Source organism: Anser brachyrhynchus (genome assembly GCF_964034855.1).
Source record: "Anser brachyrhynchus genome assembly, chromosome: 1".
NCBI lineage: Eukaryota > Metazoa > Chordata > Aves > Anseriformes > Anatidae > Anser > Anser brachyrhynchus.
Genome location: NC_137694.1, coordinates 6,462,916 through 6,482,938, shown reverse-complemented (window position 1 = coordinate 6,482,938; position 20,023 = coordinate 6,462,916). Strand labels below are relative to the sequence as shown.

The 20,023-nt window shown below is 39.2% G+C and overlaps 1 protein-coding gene across 6 annotated transcripts in view; it reads left to right on the top strand.

Annotated features, from left to right (window-relative positions):
* Positions 1 to 20,023, top strand: part of USP6NL (USP6 N-terminal like) — a 118,156-nt gene that overhangs the window by 73,505 nt on the left and 24,628 nt on the right. For all 6 annotated transcript variants that reach the window (XM_080580895.1, XM_080580894.1, XM_080580893.1 and 3 more), the window contains 4 exons: positions 3,079 to 3,118; positions 8,006 to 8,086; positions 16,713 to 16,820; positions 19,419 to 19,528. In XM_080580895.1, the coding sequence (XP_080437021.1) occupies positions 3,079 to 3,118; positions 8,006 to 8,086; positions 16,713 to 16,820; positions 19,419 to 19,528 (339 nt within the window). The remainder of the gene's footprint in view (positions 1 to 3,078; positions 3,119 to 8,005; positions 8,087 to 16,712; positions 16,821 to 19,418; positions 19,529 to 20,023) is intronic.

The window sequence follows — 20,023 nt, the reverse complement described above, 5'->3', positions numbered from 1 at the left end:
ATTACTGGAGCTATTAAAGGGAAGCAGTCCTCTCCGGCCAGGCTAATGGTAGTACTGTTCACCACTCACCTTAGTACTTGGTGAAGAGCACAGATAGAAAAATGCAAGTTTAAAAAGGCTGTGGAAGGAGGGAGAAGATTCAATGTTAAATAATTGAAGGTATAAAAAATGAAACGGAGGGGGAAGATTGGAACTTTTTTGTCCGAAGAGACACAAAAAAATCTTTTTTTTAGAGGAAAAAATGATGCTTCTGCATAGAAAATAAATACAGTAAAAGGAATTGCATTTATTTAAAACTTCTTTAGCAGATTGAGAGAGTTTGTTTGCTCATTATGCCTTTCCTTAAGTCCTTACGTGACAGATTTGAATATTACGTGGGTGTCGTCGGTGCAGCCTCGTTAATTGAGCATGAGATCTCCAGGAACTCCCTCCCGCGTTCCAGGCCCGTGAGTTACGGAGCAGCCCCGGGCAAGGCGCTGCTCCGCTCCCTGCTGTCGTCCTCCTGCTCAGCTGGAGGCAGCATCTCGGGGAGTGAAAATCAGGGCTGGCATAACGTGCTCCTGTGGCATTTTGATGCCTAAAGCGTATGGGTGCCTGGTATTAGCGCACAAGCAATGCGATGATAAATTTGCTGTTGGATGAATTTGGTGAGGCAGTAGGGTATCTGCTTGCCGGGACAAAGTACATCCAGCTATGCCTTCTGTTTGTCCCTCAGCAGTTATTTAAAAGCTAGCAGAGAGCATTTTCATAATAAATTATGTCGGTTGTCCTTTCCTTTGTGAGAAAATGAGATTGGACTAATTTTTCATGTGATTACTTTCCATGCCAGATTAGAAAATGGGCAGCTGAGCTGTCCAGTGGTCCCAGCTCAGCAGAGCAGGAGCTGGGTCCTGTGCGGGTCTGCGGGGACCCGGAGCCATCAGCTCGGTGCCCGACATGCTGGTGACAGCACCGGGGAAGAAAAATTGTCTCTTGTGCGGGCAGCCAGCTGCTTGTGAGATCTTGCAGGGCCACGAAGAATGCAGTGACTGTGCTCCTCCTGCTGCCTCAGTGAGCCTGACTCTTCTGGTGGTGGTAGAATATCGTAGCTCAATTGGAAGGGACCTTCGAAGATCGCTTAGTCCACCTGCTAGCGCATGCAGCCACGGGGATCACTCAGAAATTTGGTATGGGAAGAGGAGAAGGGGTCACTAAAGAACTGAAAATTCAGAGTGAAGCTTGAAAGGCATAGAGATCTTTGTAATTAAAACCAAAAAACTAAAGCAGAGTAGCAAATATATTCTTTCTTCCCATTTGCTTATGATTATTAATGTGTTTTCAACTTCTGTTCAAATTTCTAGGTGATATTTGACACACACAGAACCTACTTTCAGTTTGTTAGTTTAATTATGTGGGGATGTACACAATGATACACATCACATCTTCAGGTGGTACTGGATGTAGGCTTTTTCTAGCACGTTAAACACTGAGATTTTCATCAGATTATATTGGGTTTTGGTGTTACTCTTCAAGAAAACTCTCAGATACTTGAGAAGTGCTTCAGAACGAACTAATTGTGCTTTATGCTGGTCAAAAGATAAGCTCTGCTGGTTTTAAAATTAGTTCCTAAGGTGTGGACTAGAAAAGTAGACTTGTAGGGACTCCAAAATGTGTTTTTTGTAGGCTCCAAAAATGTGTTGATTGGAGCAAGATTTTTCATTAGGTGAAGAATTCAGATGTAGTTCATTATTCGAATATAACTTCTGAATTTGAAACTGCATCTCTTAAGTCTTTAAATGAAGTAAAATATAAATATAACTTAAGTGTTTTGCGTCGGACTATTCTTATATTGGCTTCATCAACATAGGAGGGAAGGCAGATTTCAGTTTCCATCTCCACTTCTGCAGTTTTTCCCATAAAGGATTTTTTCTCACCATTGCAGAGATTTAACACTGGCCTAAACTGGTGGGTTTTAGTGTCCTCACCATAGACAGCTCTGATGATGTGAGTAGTTATTCTTTCAAAATATTAAGACTTAGTAAGTACTCTTCCTTTTTTTTCATCTCGTTCTTATTGTGAAGGATTTCTTTTGTCCCTTTTAAGGTGGGTTTTGTTGGTTATTTATCTGATCTGTAGAGCAGAAAAGGGGAGCCTTGCAGCTTAGATGAGCTGCTATGTTTTCAGGAGCTGCAGACGATGCATACAAAGGAAGGAAGTCTCATTTGGCATCAAAGTGGTTTAGTTACTTTTGATACGAAAAACATAAGTTCCTTTGATAAGAAAAACGTAAGTTAAAGCCCTCAGAACGAAACTAAAATAATATAAAGCCAGAAAATATCTGATAAAAGGCTGCTTTTCAAGTTTTTACTTCATAACCTGTCTTTTTAGTTAGGCTAAGAAGTGAAAGAAATGTATTTTAAAATATTAATTAGATACCTACTAATAAAACTTTTTTGTCACCTTCTCCCTGATCATTAAAGTGAAATTTTAAAACTTTTTTAAAAAAAAGGTTAACTCTCCTAAGTCAAGCAAAGTCTCTGTGGCTTTCACGGTGCAGTAGAAAAGAAGGAAAACCTTTTTCAGGGGTATTTTAATTGTGTGATCAAGTAAGTGAAGCTGTTTATGGCATGGAGTGGAGTTCAAATTCTCACATTTGGGAATAGCTGGCTTTCTAAAAAATAAATCTGTACACAAAATATACAAGGGTTTGAAAAACTTTCATTAAAACAACCTTTAATTTAAAATTGCTGTGTATGTTTAAAGAAAATTCTGGTTTCAGGTCAGTAGTACAGCCCAGGGTGCTTTAACAGATAAATTATTATTGCTTTGGTAAAGTCATTGTCTCTTGAAGCCTTGCAGTCTGTTCTGATTTAGAAGTTTCAATATTAATTTTATTTTTTACTTCAAATGTGAATCTCACTGTGTTTAAAAACTAAATTCCAAGGGTTCCTGTGTACCATGTCATACCTGTCTGAAGTTGAGACTTCTTGTTTACTCGTTCGTTACTACGTATTGCTACTATAGAAGATTACTTGCAATGACCTAGACAAAATGATATTTTTTTTTGTAGATTAATATGAATTTTGTCTTTGTTTTCAGTCCAGAAGAGCTTCCTGTCCACGATGCAGCAATAGAAAAGGTAAGTTCAGCATCTTCCAGTGTTTTAACCAGGAAGTGAAATCTTACAGATTTATGATTTATTTATTTTTTTAAATATAAATTGTGGTGAAATTAGGAGATGAAACATTTTAGTGATTTGCATTCCCAGAGAAACACAATGGAAGTCCCAGAAGGACTGTGGCCCTTGAGGCCATGTTAACTAGCTCCCAGATCCCTTAGGGGCCCACACAATATTGTCATTACTAGTTGCAGTGAGACGTAGGTTTTCCTCACCCATCATGTGATCGAGCTATTTACGTTATTTATTTATGTAAATAGAGCTATTTGACAAATCGCACCCGGCCCTGCCCTGACGGGGACCCAGCTGGCAGGCGCTTGTCCAGGGTGAGAAGCGTCATGGCGGTGCCACGAGCTGCCGTCAGCTGCACCGGCCGGGTGGTTTGGCCAAGTGAGGTGGCACCTCTGGTGCTGAGGCATTCGCTGCCTTCCCCGGCACGTGCAGCGTGCTTTTCTAGTATGGAAACAGTGACGGGTGACCTGGATGTCACTCGCTGCAGTGTGATTGCTCCCTTGTAATGCTGAGTTGACAAGCCAGGTGTGTTGTAAGTGCAGGCCCCAGTCCAAAAAGCCTCCTACTGTTGGAGGATGCTGGAGGACAAGTCTGGGAGCTGACCTTTTGATTTTATTGAGCTTTTATTAAAATCATTGGGAGCTGAGTATCTGGGCCTAGATGTGTTCCTTTCAATACTGTGGGCATTTTCTGTCAGTCCCCTTCTGACCTCTAGGACTTGATCAGATCCGTACTGATCTGTATCATCAGAAAATTCATTGTGAAACACTGAAAGCTGTAAGTTTAGTTATCTCTCTTGGCTGCACAAACCATTAGAGTGTATGGAAGAGGGGTGGAGTGACTTGTCTTAAGGAAGCTCAGCTCTGAGGACTTGGAGCAACATTTCCATATGTGAATTACTTTGAGTTTCTGTGGAGAAGCCAGCAAGGGATCAGTACAGGGCTAGCAAGAAGTGTTTCTCAGAAGTGAACTTCTGAGTCCCTTTCGTTTTGCATCAGTTCAAGTGTATTTCTGCATACGCAGCCTGAAATAGTTGCATTTTCCTGCCATGTTCCATTACATTTAATAACACAGTAAGACTATATATAATTTCATTTCCATCAGGACACAGCAGGGTGGTGAGCCTATGAGCATAAACATTAGACAGCTTGCAATTACTGTGGTACATGTGTTTTGAAGCTCTGTTTCACTGTGACTATGTAGTTAGCCTTAAATTATTGGGTGAAAACAGTGTCTCAGTTCTTTGTCCCATATTTTATTCATGCTGTCTCAGACAAAATGTCAGCATAGAAACTGTATTTATTGAATCAATGTTAAATTGCAAACCTAGTTTCTTTTTATAATTGTGCAGTAATGCTCCTGTGTTAGACTCCTGCTTGTACTCCTGATGATATCCTGACCTCTGCTGGTTTGAGGCTTATCTGTCTTGTATCAGTGGTGGTTGAGGCTTTGCTGTTTTCAAATACCATTCACAGGACAATGAATGTGTCATGTAGATGGAAGCTAACGCTAGAAGCTTTCTGTGCAATATCTTTTAAAGTCAGAGTTATTTATGCTTCCTTTTTGCCTTAACTCTGAACTAAAAAAAAAAAACCACCAAAAAAAACAAAAACAAACAAACAAAACAACAACAAAACAGTTCCTAATTTATGCTTTGATTTAATCTGCAGCTTAGCTAAAGGGTTGTGCATATCCGTGTGACTTTTGAATCTCCATTCTTCATACACACCCTAATGTCAAGCTGAAACTGGGGTTGCACACACGTTTGTGCTCATGTTTTTGCCTGTAATACTTTTAGAATAGGCGTTACTGCTGTGAACGCGGAGTACCTTTGATGCTTTGTTTGCCTCGCTGGGCATTTGATGACTTACATGTGTCAAGCCATTGTCCTGCCTTATGAACTAATCTTCATGTGAATCACACAGCACATCTGAGCTAAAGCTACGGGAGGAAAGATGAACCAGAAGAGAAGCGGACAGGGAACTGACCTCAGGAAATCTGGAGTCTGTGTCAGACTGTTTATGAAGTGCTATGAAGTGCTTTGTAAGGCATTTTCAGTGGTGTGGGTTTTTTGTCTTTGATTTACTTGATTGTAAATCAGAGAGCAGGTCCAGTGGGTTCTGGTTGTGTCTGGGGCTCCTGCTGCTGCCTTGCTGTAAGGCTCAGCTCTAGCACGCTTGCTATCGAAGAAGGAAGAGCGCTGCACAAAAGATGGATGCTTGCCAGCAGAACTTCACGCTTCGTGTTCTCATTAGTGTATTATTTACTGACACAAGAGTGAGAAACCTTTTTTTTTTTCAGTTAGGGATTCTGTTATTCCCTTTGGCAAGAATGCTTTAAAGTGGATAATGTACTCAGAAGACAGATAAATGGATTTTTTTTTTTTTGGTGACAACTACATGGAACTTGCCTAAAAGAGCAGCCGCAGCAGCCCTCTGTTCTGCAATGAGCTGCTTCAGATCTATCCATGTTTTTGGTGTCGCACCTGCTAGACATGCAAGTGAACATAATTCAGACTTTAAAAAAAATAGCTAAAAGTTCTCAACTACCGAACACAGAAAAAATAATTTTGAGTATGGCAGCATTGCTTGAGAACTGGGATAAATTGACACAGAAGACATAAAAGCTTGAACAAACATACAATTGAAGTGAGTTTCTGGCTCAAAAGACCGAAAATCTTGAAAGTAGATCAAACATGCAAACAAAAAGACTGTAGGAGCAGGTAGATTTTTATTTTTCTTACCAATTATCTAAACAACCTGTTGAGGGCAGAGACTTTTTCTAACTTGACAGCAGTGTTATTCGAGCAGTAGAAACTATGCCTAGAGACCATCTACTTCTGATATGCTAAAAATTCTGATTTCTCACAGAGGTTCTGAGTGTGGAAGAGAATCAGAAGCAATAACGTGAAACCTATCAAATCTGGGAAGCAGTAGTTTTTGTACGGTTTTCTTCTAACTCTTCAGAAAGGGCTTTAAGTGCTATTTAAAAGAATAAAAAGTGTTTGAGACATCACTAAATACAGCATGGAGCCTGAACAAGAATGTGAGCAGTTGATTGCAACATGAAGAGCTAGATAAGTAAGGTTGAGATGGTAGAAGCAGTTATTTCCACATAACTTACACTTCTGTTGGACAGGTGGAAATAAAAATAACTTTTCAAACAACAGTGACAAACCAAAACCAAAACCCCTGTATTTCCAAGATGTTTTATGGACTGAATCAGGGTTGGGATGGATCTAAGCAGTCACTGAGTTGCAATTTGTTAGTTGAAGGCTTTGGGCTCCTGGGTTAAACATTCCTTTCCCATTTTATTGTGTTGATAGACAAGAAAGAATACCTAAAATCTGATGGAGAGTAAAAGCTAGAAGTATATTTAGAATTCAGTTGAGACAATAAGTGATAGTTTTCATTTATATTATCCCCCACGCTTCAGATATAAAGTATTAATAGGTTTCCAGTGTCCTGCAGAAATTACTCTGAATATTCTTACAACGGTTTATCACTAACCATATGAATCAGAACATCCTTCCTGTCTTACCAAGACTTGAATTTGAAGTTGGAAGTGAAGAAGCTATTCTTTACCAAAACCCTCAATATTCAGGTTTGACGAGAAAGCAGTAACCACAGGCAAGTTTTCTCCTTCAGCTTTTTCAGTGTTCCTGGAAAATCCTCAGCTCCAAAGCATCATGCGGCAGTTGAAATAGTTTCATAAAAACCAACCCTGCTCCCCCTACAGACATCAGAGTTAATAGTTAGCTTTCTAGTGTAATTAGGGAGATGCAGCCTTCTTTACAGCACGTAAAACTGTGCTGTAAAAATGCCACCTCTTCTTATCATCCAGGCCAACGAAGTATGGATTTTTGACTGTGAAAAGTCAAAGTGCCAGGAAACTCTAGGAACTAAAATAGCTAATTGCTTGTTGGGATCCCAAATTCAAACAGTTGGTGGCAAGTGCAGCAATCTTGAAGATAACAGGGTTGTCGTGTGCTTTTAAAGCCATATGCAGTGCAGCATTGAGGAACTCACATTTATTGTGTTACATGACTTAATAAAACTTTATTTTAAGATGATAGTGTTTTGCTGTGTTCTGAATTTTTCTTTCATCCCTTGTTACGTAAACATTATTATCAGCAACCTATAATTTAAGCAAGCAGTTCTTACCTGCAGAAGAAATCACTGATTTAAGATATAGGGTCATTTAGGTAAAAACATACCATGTGACAGGTGAGAATTACAGCAAGGCTTCCTGGCTTTTCATGTACAGAAACAGAACTTATTCCCATTTCTGCTACTGCACTGCCACTCATGCATGTACTTTATTTAAAGCTTAGAGTGATTACTGAGGTCAACATATATTGGCGTGTTTTATCATCTGAAATGTGCTAATTAGTTTCTGGTAACGTGGTTGGTACATTTCTAACTTTGTGCTTCTTAAGAAGAGATGGTTTGTGTGACTGTTGGAAAACAGCGAATTGTGTCGTGGGCAAGTCTGATTAAAGAAGGCTCTGGTTTCAGAGCCAGCTAACTTAAAATGCTTGCGGCAGAAATTCCAGCCTGAAACATTACTGAGTATAACAGGAAGGTTTTTTTTTGTTGTTGTTGTTGGTGGTGGTATTTTTTTTTGTATTTGTCAAAAAGGTGTAAAGAATAAAATTTGATAAATCTTGCACTTAAATCATCCCCCAAAACAGCCAGCCAAAGACCAGCGGAAACCTCTGTTGTCAGACTAGAAGTTGATGATATTGTAATAAATTTTTTCTCAGTATTTTTAGAAATGCATTAAATAATTTTAAATGTATTCATCTGAATACTTTTTTTGCTAATTTCGTTTCAGCAAAAGCACCTTGAAATTGAAAGAACTACAAAATGGCTTAAGATGCTGAAAAGCTGGGAGAAATACAAGAATAGTGAAAAGGTAAAGTTACGCCTGCTTTTTCATTAGCTATCGCTTCCAAATGAATGTGTAACCTTAAATTAGGATGTCTTATTTTCTGATTAGAAAAATACACATGGAAAGATTTTTTGTTTTCCTTCCAAAATGCATTCATACATTAAAACAAACAAGAAACCCTGGTGGCCAAATGCAAGGAATTTTGAAGGACAACATTGCGTCTGCTCATCATTCCCAGTAATAGTGTGTTGCACTGCATTGTGCTTGAGCTGTGGGTTCAGGACTAGGACCACCCAGCGTACTGCATTCACAGGACTGCAGAATAATTTGTGGAGCAGATGAAGCCTTGTCTTGTTTTGCAGTTAGTTGGTGTGCATCAGAAGTTGTATTTGATTACACTTTGAGAATGGGAAGGAGGGGAAAAAAAAATCTATGTAAGCTTGAAAAGAGGGAATACATTTAAATGGGAATAGCTGAACTCTGCAGGAATCATAAACCCCCCTTTCAATGGTTATGAATTTTAACTTGGGGGTGTTTTTTTAAAATTAATATGTATGCTGGATATTGTAGTAATTAATATTTAAAGTTATACCACCAGTACCTCGAAAGAATCTTACTAAGATCTGAGAGGTTTTTTATTATTAAACTTATTTTCTTCTATGGTTTCATTTTTATTTATTTTTTGCAACCTAGGTTTACTGAACAGCCTAGGATGGCTTCTGTTTAGTGAAAACTGCCTTGAATAACTCTCCAAGGAAACTGATTACTCATAATGTGGGGCATTTAGTTTGGTGTTTACATTTTCGTGCTTGCCAGCAGAGATATCTTAGGATAGCCCGAGATATCCATTGCTAAAAGGAGAGTTTAATGGAGTAAGTTTTAAAGTAAAAAGTATAGGAAGCCATTCTGTGCCTCATCATCCTTTACAGGAGGAAAAAGTCTGTTTTTTCTGTAAATCATATGCAACAGAGCATTCATAATATTTAAGAGAAGTGATTTTTTTTTGATGGTATGAATGGGATCTGCTTTTCAATAGAACGCTTTCTATCTTGATGGGCTTTGATTTTGAGATCAGTATGGAAGAACTGTTCAGGGATAAATCCCTCAGGATGCTGGCAGCTCCTTACCTATACCCAGTTGTGCTACAGCATTTCTGGATTAAAAGGCAACAGCAATAACAACAACAGAACGTGAAAGGAGTAAAATTGCTTTCTATGTGAAGTTATAGGTGAATTTGTAAGTAAATGAATTACCCATTCATGCTCTTAAAACTGCTTTTGGGGTTTTTAGTTCCAGAATTACTTTTAACCTACTGGATTACAAATAATGGTCAGGGAGTAAAGACAGAAGTTGGATTATGTTGGGTATGCCATTAAGTGCCAAGTGCTTTCAGTCACTTCGAAAAGTAAGTGGAGATTATCACGTGAATAGTTTATTTGCTGTAAATGTACTCAACGTCATCTTAAATCTGCTCAATAGTGAAAGCATGGAAGAATTTTGGCTGGGGAAGATCTTTCTGGAGAGGCTGTGCTCCCAGCACTGTGCTCTGAGGAGGTTTTCAGAACAAATCCTGCTCTGGCTGTCTGGTGGTTAATGCACGGGACGTGCGGTTCCCAGAATCGAGTTCCCTCTTCTCCTCAGTAGGGCTTAAAACTTACATTTCCTACTGGAACTCTGACACTTCTGGTGGTGCTGTGGTTTGCAGAGCACTGCTCCTGCTGCTCTTTTGCTGACAGCTGTGGCACATCCCAGCCACTGCCTGGATGAGTGGCCTGCAGACTTAGCTTGCTCCTTTAGTGAAAGAGAAGGGTAGTAAATGGTTCTGTGCAACGTGGAAGAGCTTTGAAGGGAGAGATGGAGACAAGAATACTTGTTGGCTTGATAAGCAGAGAAATTAGATACTAAAACTGAGGAAAGTTCTTCCTCTACTTCATAACATTCCCCACTGATGATGTATGCATGCTGCCTTTGTTTCTGAGACTGCTTTTCTTAAAAATACCAAAAGCAGTTATTGATGTTTTTCAGGATGTTATTAAAAAGCTAGAGGATTCATCTTTTTTTTTTTTTTTTTTTTTTTTTTTATTATGAAACGCCTGAAAAAGTAATATTTTTCCCCCCAAGTTTTTCGTATAATGCTACTTCCTATTCCTGGAAGAAAAACCTAGAGGTCATAACACTTCTGTTTTTTTTTTTTTTTCTTTATTGGGGTGATTGACTGATCTGAAGATCTCTTATGTTCACAAATCAAAGCGATGGTCAAAAAACCCTGTATATCAGCTACTTAGTTTGTAGAGAGTATGTCAGATATGACCTTTCAGGTAACACAATAGCTATGCGTTGTCTAAGCAGCAGCAGCCTTCGTTTTCAGCTGCTCGTGACGTCCGTCCATTGTACGCTGGTTTAACAGAATAATCCTCTGTTCACCGAGCATGCAGAAGGTATAGTAGGTCAGCTGAGCAGAAGAGGCTTCAGTTCGTGTAGCAAATTATAGACTGAAATATAAATAGTGGCAGGAATAATTCAATACGTTCCTAAAGGGGATGAACCTTGCTGGAGGCTAGGAAAAAAAATGTCTGATTGCTGAGTTCTGATGGAGCATGTGAGACTTCAAAAAAGGGTATTTTTGTTATTCTTTCTTGCATCTTATGTGGTAAGTGAACCAGAATACAGAAAATAAGGAATCATGTCCCTCCTCTTCCTCAGTATGAAGTGGAAAATGGGACATTATTTGTTGCTGCTCTTTATGGAAGGCCAGGTGATGTTCTGAGGATTGAACAAAATTAGCAAGTGATGACAGTTTTCATCCGAAAATGGACTGGAAGAACGCACCAGCTTCCCAGCCCCGCTTTTTGAAGAGTGGAAACAGGTTGCAAGGACAATTCCTGACTCTTGTTTTCTGGCGTCACTTGAAGGATAAGGTGGTTAACGCTAGAGGAACAAGTTACTAAAGAAAATGAACAGCCTGTGTCTTAAAGGATTCACTTCACTTTGTGCTCCTGTGGTCTCTGCGCGGTCAGCCTGCTCCTGAAATCAGCGTTGTTTTGAAACAGCACTGAAGGGAGCTTTGCTGCAACAACAAAATCAACAGAAATAATGTTGTAGGGTTAGAGATTATAACTGTAGTGCTGGCTTCGTTTTGGAAAATGTCATACTTGAGAGAGGCAAAAGGAGAGAAAGTGATGGTGTCATGGGTGGAGTAGGTATTACAAAGTACGGGACTTCAGAGAGCCCGTCTGTAATGACCCTTCACAACATGCAGCTAAAATAGCTTTGGCTTGAGGAAATCTGTTTGTACTGTACATATACCATAAATGAATCCGTATATTTGATTATATTATGCCAAACTGTCGAATTCCTAATTGCAAAATGCAGTTTTCTCTTCTCTTGCAGAGATGCCCAGGGGCTGCTTCCTTAATTTTTTCCTTCGTAACTTTGCAAGGAGAATTATGAGAATGTTCACACACTGATGTGTGTGTGCACGAGATGCTTCAGTTTACATCTTCCCCTAATATTTATTGCAGAAGAATATTAAATACGCAGAGGTGGGGGCTCTGGGGGCTTCATCCTGCTTTCCCATTAGGACTTCTGTGCTTAGGGGAAGAGCAGCAACGTGTGACCACGAGGAACCGAAGAAGACTGAATGAGGAAAATGCCAGTCTCTCCCCTATTTGAATAATGATTTATAGGTAATGAAAGCCAACATAATGGAAATGAACCCGAGTACAACTCCGTGTAGGCTCCTTCATTCCTGCGTGATTATTTAGGCATCTTTTCAGTGCAGTCACCTTGATTCTTACTGACACCAGTCTCTGAAAGGTGGCACTGTCCTCGTGTCTTTGTTCTGACAAATACCAATCACACACAGCTTGCTGCTCCCCGACAGTCACTTCTCATGCACGGAGTGTCACAGAGCAGCAAAGTTTGTGTCTCAGTGTCATGTTTCTCTAGCTTATGCTTTTATTTCCTATTTGTATTCTGCTGCTTAATAGTCCAGGGCACGATCAGCTACCTCAGATATTGAATCTTTCCTGTCTTAGTATGATCATAACTTTCAGGAAAGATTAAATAAAACCCTTATATTCCCATCTGAGTATTGCCACCAAAGTATTTCTGTCTTTCACTGTCTACCTTCATCTAGCTGTGACTGAAGTTGCCTAAATTGAGAGGGAAAGGAAAAAGAGAAACAATCAGGGTAGCTGGCAATTTCCAGCTGTTCTGGCATTCACACAGAATATAATAATCAAGTCTCCACTTAGTTTGGAGTCTGAACACCAAGCCGTAATGAAGAACCCTCTTCGCACTCCTCAGATTATTTTTTTTGAATGAGATTTAGCAACTCTTGTCTTTGCACTTCTTCTTCCTTTTATGCAGTCCATAGAAGCTGAAGAACCGCTAAAGGCAGCAGCCTTTATAAATACACTTTCTTTTCATTATAAATATACTTTCTTGTGGGACTTCGGATTTTAATTCTCGTGCTTCTCATCGCTGATTCTCTTTGAGGTGGCAGAGTCCCTCTGCGTCACATGCAGCTCTTCCTGACATAACTGCGAGCTTGCTTTTTGAAAGCTGGCGTTGTAACTGGCAGCAGCTAGAGTGCTAGTTTCTGTTCTTAGACCTGTGCTGTGTGATAGTGGCCTCGTTTCTTGGCCAGGAACCAAGTGCATGGATGAACTTGGAAGATTGGGGCAGGGGAAGAAAGGGCAGGTTGTAAGTTTCCCTTTTTTTTATTTATTTTTTTTCATAGAGGCCACTTTGAATGTTGGGTGTTTTAGACCTCAGTATTTGAGAAGGTGGATGAGATTTATTTGGGTTATTCCACATCTAATGGACTTTTTTTTCTCCTTTGTAAGCTTTTCATAATTCATTCTATATAGGCTCATTTCACCGTGGGAAGATGCAATATGCAGGAGGTCCAATTTCTTTTGGCATGAGAAACTCCTTTTGAATTCGCAGGTGATAGGTTCCCTCCACGTGTGTGTGTATCCTGTCCCCTACAAAATCAGCACCATTAGTAATAATTGCAAGAGTTTATAACAACTCTCTTTTGCTGAACGTGGCACAGAATCTGAACCTATATTTTTATGTTGTGTTTATATAATTGTATCTCCTGAGGATGTCTTGTTTCCCCGTAAGGTCCTATGCTGATGGAAACATCCCAGATTGCATAACACCGTTCTGCAGATGACACCATTTTCGTACCACAGTTATCTGAATTATAAGCTCGTATGCTTTAATCTTCCTTTGAGTTACTATCTTAAGAAAGCCTTAATTTTAATGAATTCATTGAAGGTTGACTGGTTACTTTTTCTTCTGTGGGGATTAAGGAAAGTAACTTGCTGAATTTTCTACTTATTTTAATGGTTACTTTAGGGAGAGCAGAAGAATTGATTAGGGGTCTGCAAGAATACAAATCCAACCCAGCAGTTTTCAACGTTAAGTTAAACTTGTATGTGGAAATAAGAGACAGCAGAGGGCAGTAGTATGGTACGTATGGTAAAGAAGTTCAATTGGCTAATAATCAGGTTGCTCATTTATATGTTCTTTAACTGTTTGGTGACTGAATGGTTACCAGAAATGAATTTTGCTCTGAAGCATGTGTTCTCCCCAGCCCTGAGATGCAGCGCATGGTCGTTTGCCACGCCATGGAAACAAGCATTAACAATTTTCTACGTTATTGTTTGTGTAATGGAGCCTATGCCGTGAAAGAGCCTTTTCTCGAGTTACATTTCTCTGGTCCATCTGGCAGACAGTGAAAGTTCCTGATCTGGCGTGCTGTTGAGCCTGCAGCCAGGGTCTTGTAGCGTCTTGGGCTGACTGAGAGCTTGCTGCTTTGCCTAAATAAAAGAACAGATTGAACAGCAGAGTCAACTGGATACAGATCTGAAATGGTTTGTAAAAAGCTCTGATTGTTATCTGGGTTTATTCTACCAGGTGGTGCGCTAGTTCTGACCCCAGCAACTGAAAATGCTTCCTCCCTCGCTTTCTCATTGTTCACAGACCTGTACTGGGATGTTGAACTTCCCGGTGCCTGTGTGCTTTCCACTCCTTTTAAAGTTACTTTTTCTAACTAATTTTTCAAACTTTTCTTTTAAAAGCACTTCCACAGTTCTCTATCTCAGCTTTTACTTGCTACTTCAAGAACTCTTTGAGCATTTGATCATTCCAGTCTGAGAAGTCCAGGAGATGGAAAAACCATAAAGTCATCTGAAAAACTGACTGTTCTCCTTCAGCTTTGTCTCCCGAAAAAAAAAAAAAAATCCACATTTTGGGTGGTTTGAATTTGTTTTAACTCTATTTCAGTAAGAAGCTAGTGTCACCACGGCTTCTATTTGGCCTCTAATGCCCACCTAGCCTTCTCCAAAAATATTCATTTAGAACAAGAGTCATCCGGAGAATTTCTTCTTTTCATCCTATTCTGTGCACCAGCAGCCTCTCAGTTGCTGGAGGCATTTGGTAATGAGTTACACGATGATAATGGACTGGGGAAAATGCTTGTTATCAAGATACACTATTGTTGTACTGTGGGTCTGAGGAACGCAGCTAAATGTCGTCGGGGACTTGTAACGCTGCTGTTTCCTTTCAAGTTAGCAGATAAGGTTGGCAAATTTGGCTCGTTCTGGTTTCCAGCAGACAGGCTGATCTCTTTGCAGAATGACACCACTGCAATTGGTGTTGCTGAGCTTTCAAAAGACTGAATTATCCTCTCACAGGCAGTTATCCTTGTGTCTGGGTTGACAAACGCTGAAATTCCCAATGAAGTCTGGATATACATCTCCAGAAGCGTGCTTTGTCGCGCTGGGGCTTATTCTTTTTCCTTGCAGGAAACTGCTACTTAAACAATTTTAATAGCAATAAAGCGTCAAAGCTTCCTCAAAAAGCTCATCCCTCGCAACATTTTCCGTGTGGATGGCCTCCAGGATTGCTGTAGCATCTTTTACAATAAAGAAAGGGATGGAGAAAACAGTCGTAACCCTTCTAGGTTGTGTTTCCCTTAGAGAACCATCAAAAGACTTGTGTAAGAGGGAGGCATTCTAAAATCCAGACACGGATCCTTTTTGGCCTTAAAGGCACCTTCAAAGATCCGATACATCTCAAACAACGTGAGGGTTATACACATAGTGCAGTGGGTGGGTCATTAATCTTCCCAAGCTGGAGACTTGAAATATGAGAGAGAAAAAAAAAGACCTGTTCTTTGAGGTGGGTCTTTTAAAGTATTTCTTAGGCTACAAACATAACTTTTAGAACCGTTTTAAGGACACGATAGCTGTGTCGTTTGAAATTTAAGTTCTAACTTGTAGGTTAAGTAAAAGAATGGTTAATTTGGGGAGGGGTTGTGTGTATTTTGTCCTTTTAAAGAATCTGGTTGTCACTGTGCCGTTACAAAAATAATGGCAAAAGCCGAGAGCAGAGCTTCAGAAAGGTTCTTTTCCTTTGTTAGAGTTGTCTGGTTTTCCTTTTCTCAGCCACCTTTTGATAAAGATGCTAACCTTTTATTTTTTTCAGAGTTCCTAATGCCCGATTGGTCCGAGGCTTTGCTTGCCTCGAGTCTCTCCTGGCTGCACGAAGCCAAGACTTGAGAGAGCTAGCCTGTCTTTCTCTGTTTAGAGGATCTTCATGCTCCTCAATGCTGCAGCAAAAAGAACTGTAATTGGAGGAGAAGCAGGGAAGACAGTTGTCAGTGCTGCTGATTTTTCAGATAAGCCCAGTGAGAACCAAACCAGTGAATCAGAGTAGAGGAGCAGTGACATGTCAGAGGCAAGACTGACACGAGATAGTTTATATAACTACTCCGCTTTGCACAGGTACCGAGTCGTCCCCTTCTGACCCTCAGGAAGGGGAAATTTTAATTTTACATTTCACAGCCGAGAGCTTCGTTCTGCGCGGTGTTGTTAGGTCATTCTGTAGTCTTTTCTGTAGCCTTAAAAACTATAGCTGGTATATCTTTCTTTTTTTTTTTTTTGGTGCTAATGTGTTTTAATATGCATTCAGAAAAAAACTTATTAGCTTAGAAATATGGTCTGAACTCTTCAGCTTGCACTTCCTGTATTTCCAGCAAGCTCATGTTGGTGGCACGCATGCATACATTTCAGCACACTGTTGTGGTTTTATAAGAATTTCAAAATCAGTAATGTGTTTTTTTTTTTTTTACTGTTAATTTTTGAAGCTTTGTGATACTGCTGATTGCCTTTCACCGTTCCCATTTATAGATGATAATTACAGTGAGTTATTTGTGGCTTGTCCTGAAACCCTTGTGTTGCTAAGAAAAAGAAAAGTGTAAATTACCAAATTTGCAGTTGTCTTTCCAATATTTTTAGAATAAGCTCAGCACAGCAGAGGTGATACAGTTTTGGTAGACCCGCCTACGTGCTGTCCTGACTTGTAAGCATCACCTGTGTGGAATGATGCTTTGGCATCCATTTTGTTCCCTGTTCCTCTGCCGATTCCATCAACGGAGGTCCCAGATGGTGTCACTACACACTTCCAGCCTCTAAAAAAAATTGTTTCAGTCTCCTTCCCAGCAGGTTGTCCCTTTGCCAGGAGAACTGACATTAATTTGCTTTTTTCTCTTTAGCATGTTGTGAGTCACTGTTCCTTTTGTTTGGAACTTTGTAGATTGTGCTGCATTTATGTTTTCTTTTTCTTTTTACAGTTCCACAGGAGAATTTATAAAGGAATCCCGTTGCAGTTCAGAGGGCAAGTTTGGTCTTTACTACTTGATGTCCCTAAAATGAAAAAAGAAATGAAAGACTTCTACAATGTGAGTTAAAAGAATTTCTACTTAATATACAAGTTAATTAAAGAATATCTGGTACTATACGTACAGGTTTTATTAAACTTTTGTTATTATGTAGTGTTTAAAAAAAAATCACATTTTTTTTTTAGCTAGGAAAAAGGCCATGGATTGGAAAGCACTTTACCAGCTTATTTTTTGGTTCTGTACTGCATGTAATTTATTTGATTTTCTTTCCATTTCCTTTCCCGTCCTCAAATCCTTGCAAAAGCCTTCCTAAAAGCAAAGCAAAACAAAATAAGACGAAATCTTGCTCCCAATAAGAAGGTACAAACCTCTGAAACTACAGCTCTCCTTTGAGGAATTTCTATCAAGCAAGCAGCACCTTTGCTGAATATCAATCAGGAAGAGGAGTTGTGGTATCCTGAAGGGGGTGTGGGTTGATGCCTTCTTCATCTTGTCAGAGCCAGGAGGGCCTCTGACAAAGCAAGCTGTCTACCTTTCTGCCACCTCGTCTCTAAGTGAAGCACGGATAGCCATTAAAAAGCACCGTCCGTTTAGTTCAGTGTATTCTCAGAGCTGTGACTGATGACGGGACGTTAACCCTAGCAAATGCTGCAGGCATAAATTGACCGCCTAACCTATTCCTAATTAAAATGTGAAGAAAAAGCTATATGTTAACCCTCAGCCCCCACCCTCACACTGAGTTGCAGTTAAAATCACCTTTGAATTATTCTGGTAATGTTCCTCTAAACTTTTCTCCATTATATCTACTTTTTCTGTGTGTGTGTATATACAACTGATTGCCATCTGAGCTAAGCTTCAGGCCCAAAACTGTAGAGTGAGGTTGGTGTGTAGGGTAGTAAGGCAGAAGGGGAACTGAATCTGAAATGTTCTGTCTTTTCCTCTCAGTCTGTCTCTGTGCTAAGGGATTATAGGAAGGCAGATTAGCTAAACAGCAAGGTAATTTAGTATCGTAGACCATTTGTTTCTTAAAAGTCAGCAAACATTTAAATTCCAGTGGGGAAAAAAATTAAATGTCCAGAATTTCAAGGAAATGCATCACTGGGTTTGCTTCTTGGAAATTTTTTGTAGCGCTCTTTAGGAGCTGAGGCTTTGGGTCTGAGCATACAAGGGATCTTGTAAGGTCATGAAAGAAGATTGATGTTGGCACCGATGTTATCTAAATTTTGGTCTCTGTGATTTTCCTTTCGAATTATTTCTTACTCCTTAGTCTGATGGGCTGCTCTTTCTGACTGTTATATTTTGTTCAACTTCATAAGCAAGACTAGAGGCAAAAAGGGATAAAAGGGATAAAATGGAGTTCACGCTGAGTAATGTAGTTGTGGGAAAGAATAGCAAATGTAACTAGAAGCATTTAAAAATATGTTAAATCATCTTCAGAGGTTATTAATGCCATTTAGTGCTAAGTGCAAAACAAAAATGACTTTGTAGACTTTCTTCCATCATTATCCTAGCTTGTTTATTTGTGATAAGCTCATTTAACTGCTGTCTGTTTTTCCCATTTCCTTAAGTGGTATTAACACTCCTCGTTACAGTTCTCACATACAAATTTCACACCTTAAAGTTAGAAGGAAGATGCACGCTTTTGCAGTAGGTCAGACAGCTTTTTAGAGTTCTCACTGCAGGGTAGTTACCAATTCTTAATTTTTTGCCCTTTCTGTTTCTCAAACTCTGGGTGCCCACACTAGAGCCTCCCATCACAGCAAGGACTCAGGGTGCTTCTTTTCCTGCAATTCCAACAAATCGTAGGCTCTGGGTTTTTATACCATCTTAAAACTGTAAATTTTCTCTTCTGTACTTCTTTTCTATCTGGGGGACAAATCATTCTGGATGTTAGTGCTTTAAATTATACTGAAAGGTGCATGAAATTGAGACTGTGATTTGTGTTATGTTTGTTAATGGCTGCTACCAATTGATTCCTTGATTTACAACTAATTCCTCGTTTGCCTAAAGCTGCTGATTGTATCCAGCAGACTGAATGGCTGTTATTGTTGTATGCTTGTCCCTTTATTTTTCTTATTTTTGTCTTTAAATTTCATTTGTTTTCTTGCAACTAGAAGCTGTGGAGTTCTGCCTTATGAATGATAATCCATGATATTCTGTAAAAATGCCTTTTCTGACATAATGTTTTGAACGTACCATGTTGAATCGAGTTAGAAATGTCTCACAAACTTGACTTTTGGGTACAGAAGTGAGAATGAATGAATGTAAAAGAAAATTATCATAGGTGTAAAAAAAAAATAAGATGACAGTCCAACCTGTGCAGGCTTCCTGAAGTATTCAGTTACAAAACTGGATTTAATTGAAAAACATTAAAGCAAGTGCTGGAGTAGAGCTGTTCTACCACTAAGTTAGAACATAAGGACAGAGGGAATGACTAGAGAAGTGTTCTACTTCTATGCTGTGTGAACGTGATAGACTCTACAGAATTCATATATGTATATGCGTGTTTTGGATATTGTTGTCTTCAGAGTTGCCATTCTATATTAAACATTTTAAATCATGAGATGACGAATACTTCAGTAAAGCTGTACGGTCAGGTAGGTTTCTGCTATTATAAAGCCTGCAATTTTAATCTTCTGTTCTGTACCATTTTCCTAGGAATTGAAGTGTCAAGCACGAGGGTCTTCACCAGACATTAGGCAAATTGATCTTGATGTAAATCGAACATACAGGGATCATATCATGTTTCGAGACAGATATGGTGTTAAGTAAGTAAATTAAATGTTTTGTTTTGTCTTACGGTTGGTTTCTGATCTGCCTCAAACCTCTTTGATCTGTCCAAGAATGTTGAATGTAAGCTCAAAAATTTCAAAGCAGAGTTGTCTGTGCAATGATGTAACTAATCACCATTATTACTGCAAAACCAGATGGTCACTTCCAACCAACCAGTGTTTTGGTATTATGAAACAGTCAGTATTATTCCAAAGAAAGCCATTTCTAAACTGATTGTTACATATTAAAAGAAAAACAAAACAAAAAACTGTCAGAAAGCATGGAAATACCAATCTAATAAATTCAGATTTATTACACAAGCATTTTATTAAACTGTGTATTTCAAAAACAAAATAACTTTTTACATCTGATATCTTTTCTCAGAGTCTTTATCCTTCCTTTGTATTTTATATTCCTTCTCTCCCACTTTCTAACTCAGAACCAAATAGAGCAATATTTTAGATGCGAGCATTTAATTATTTACAAATGTA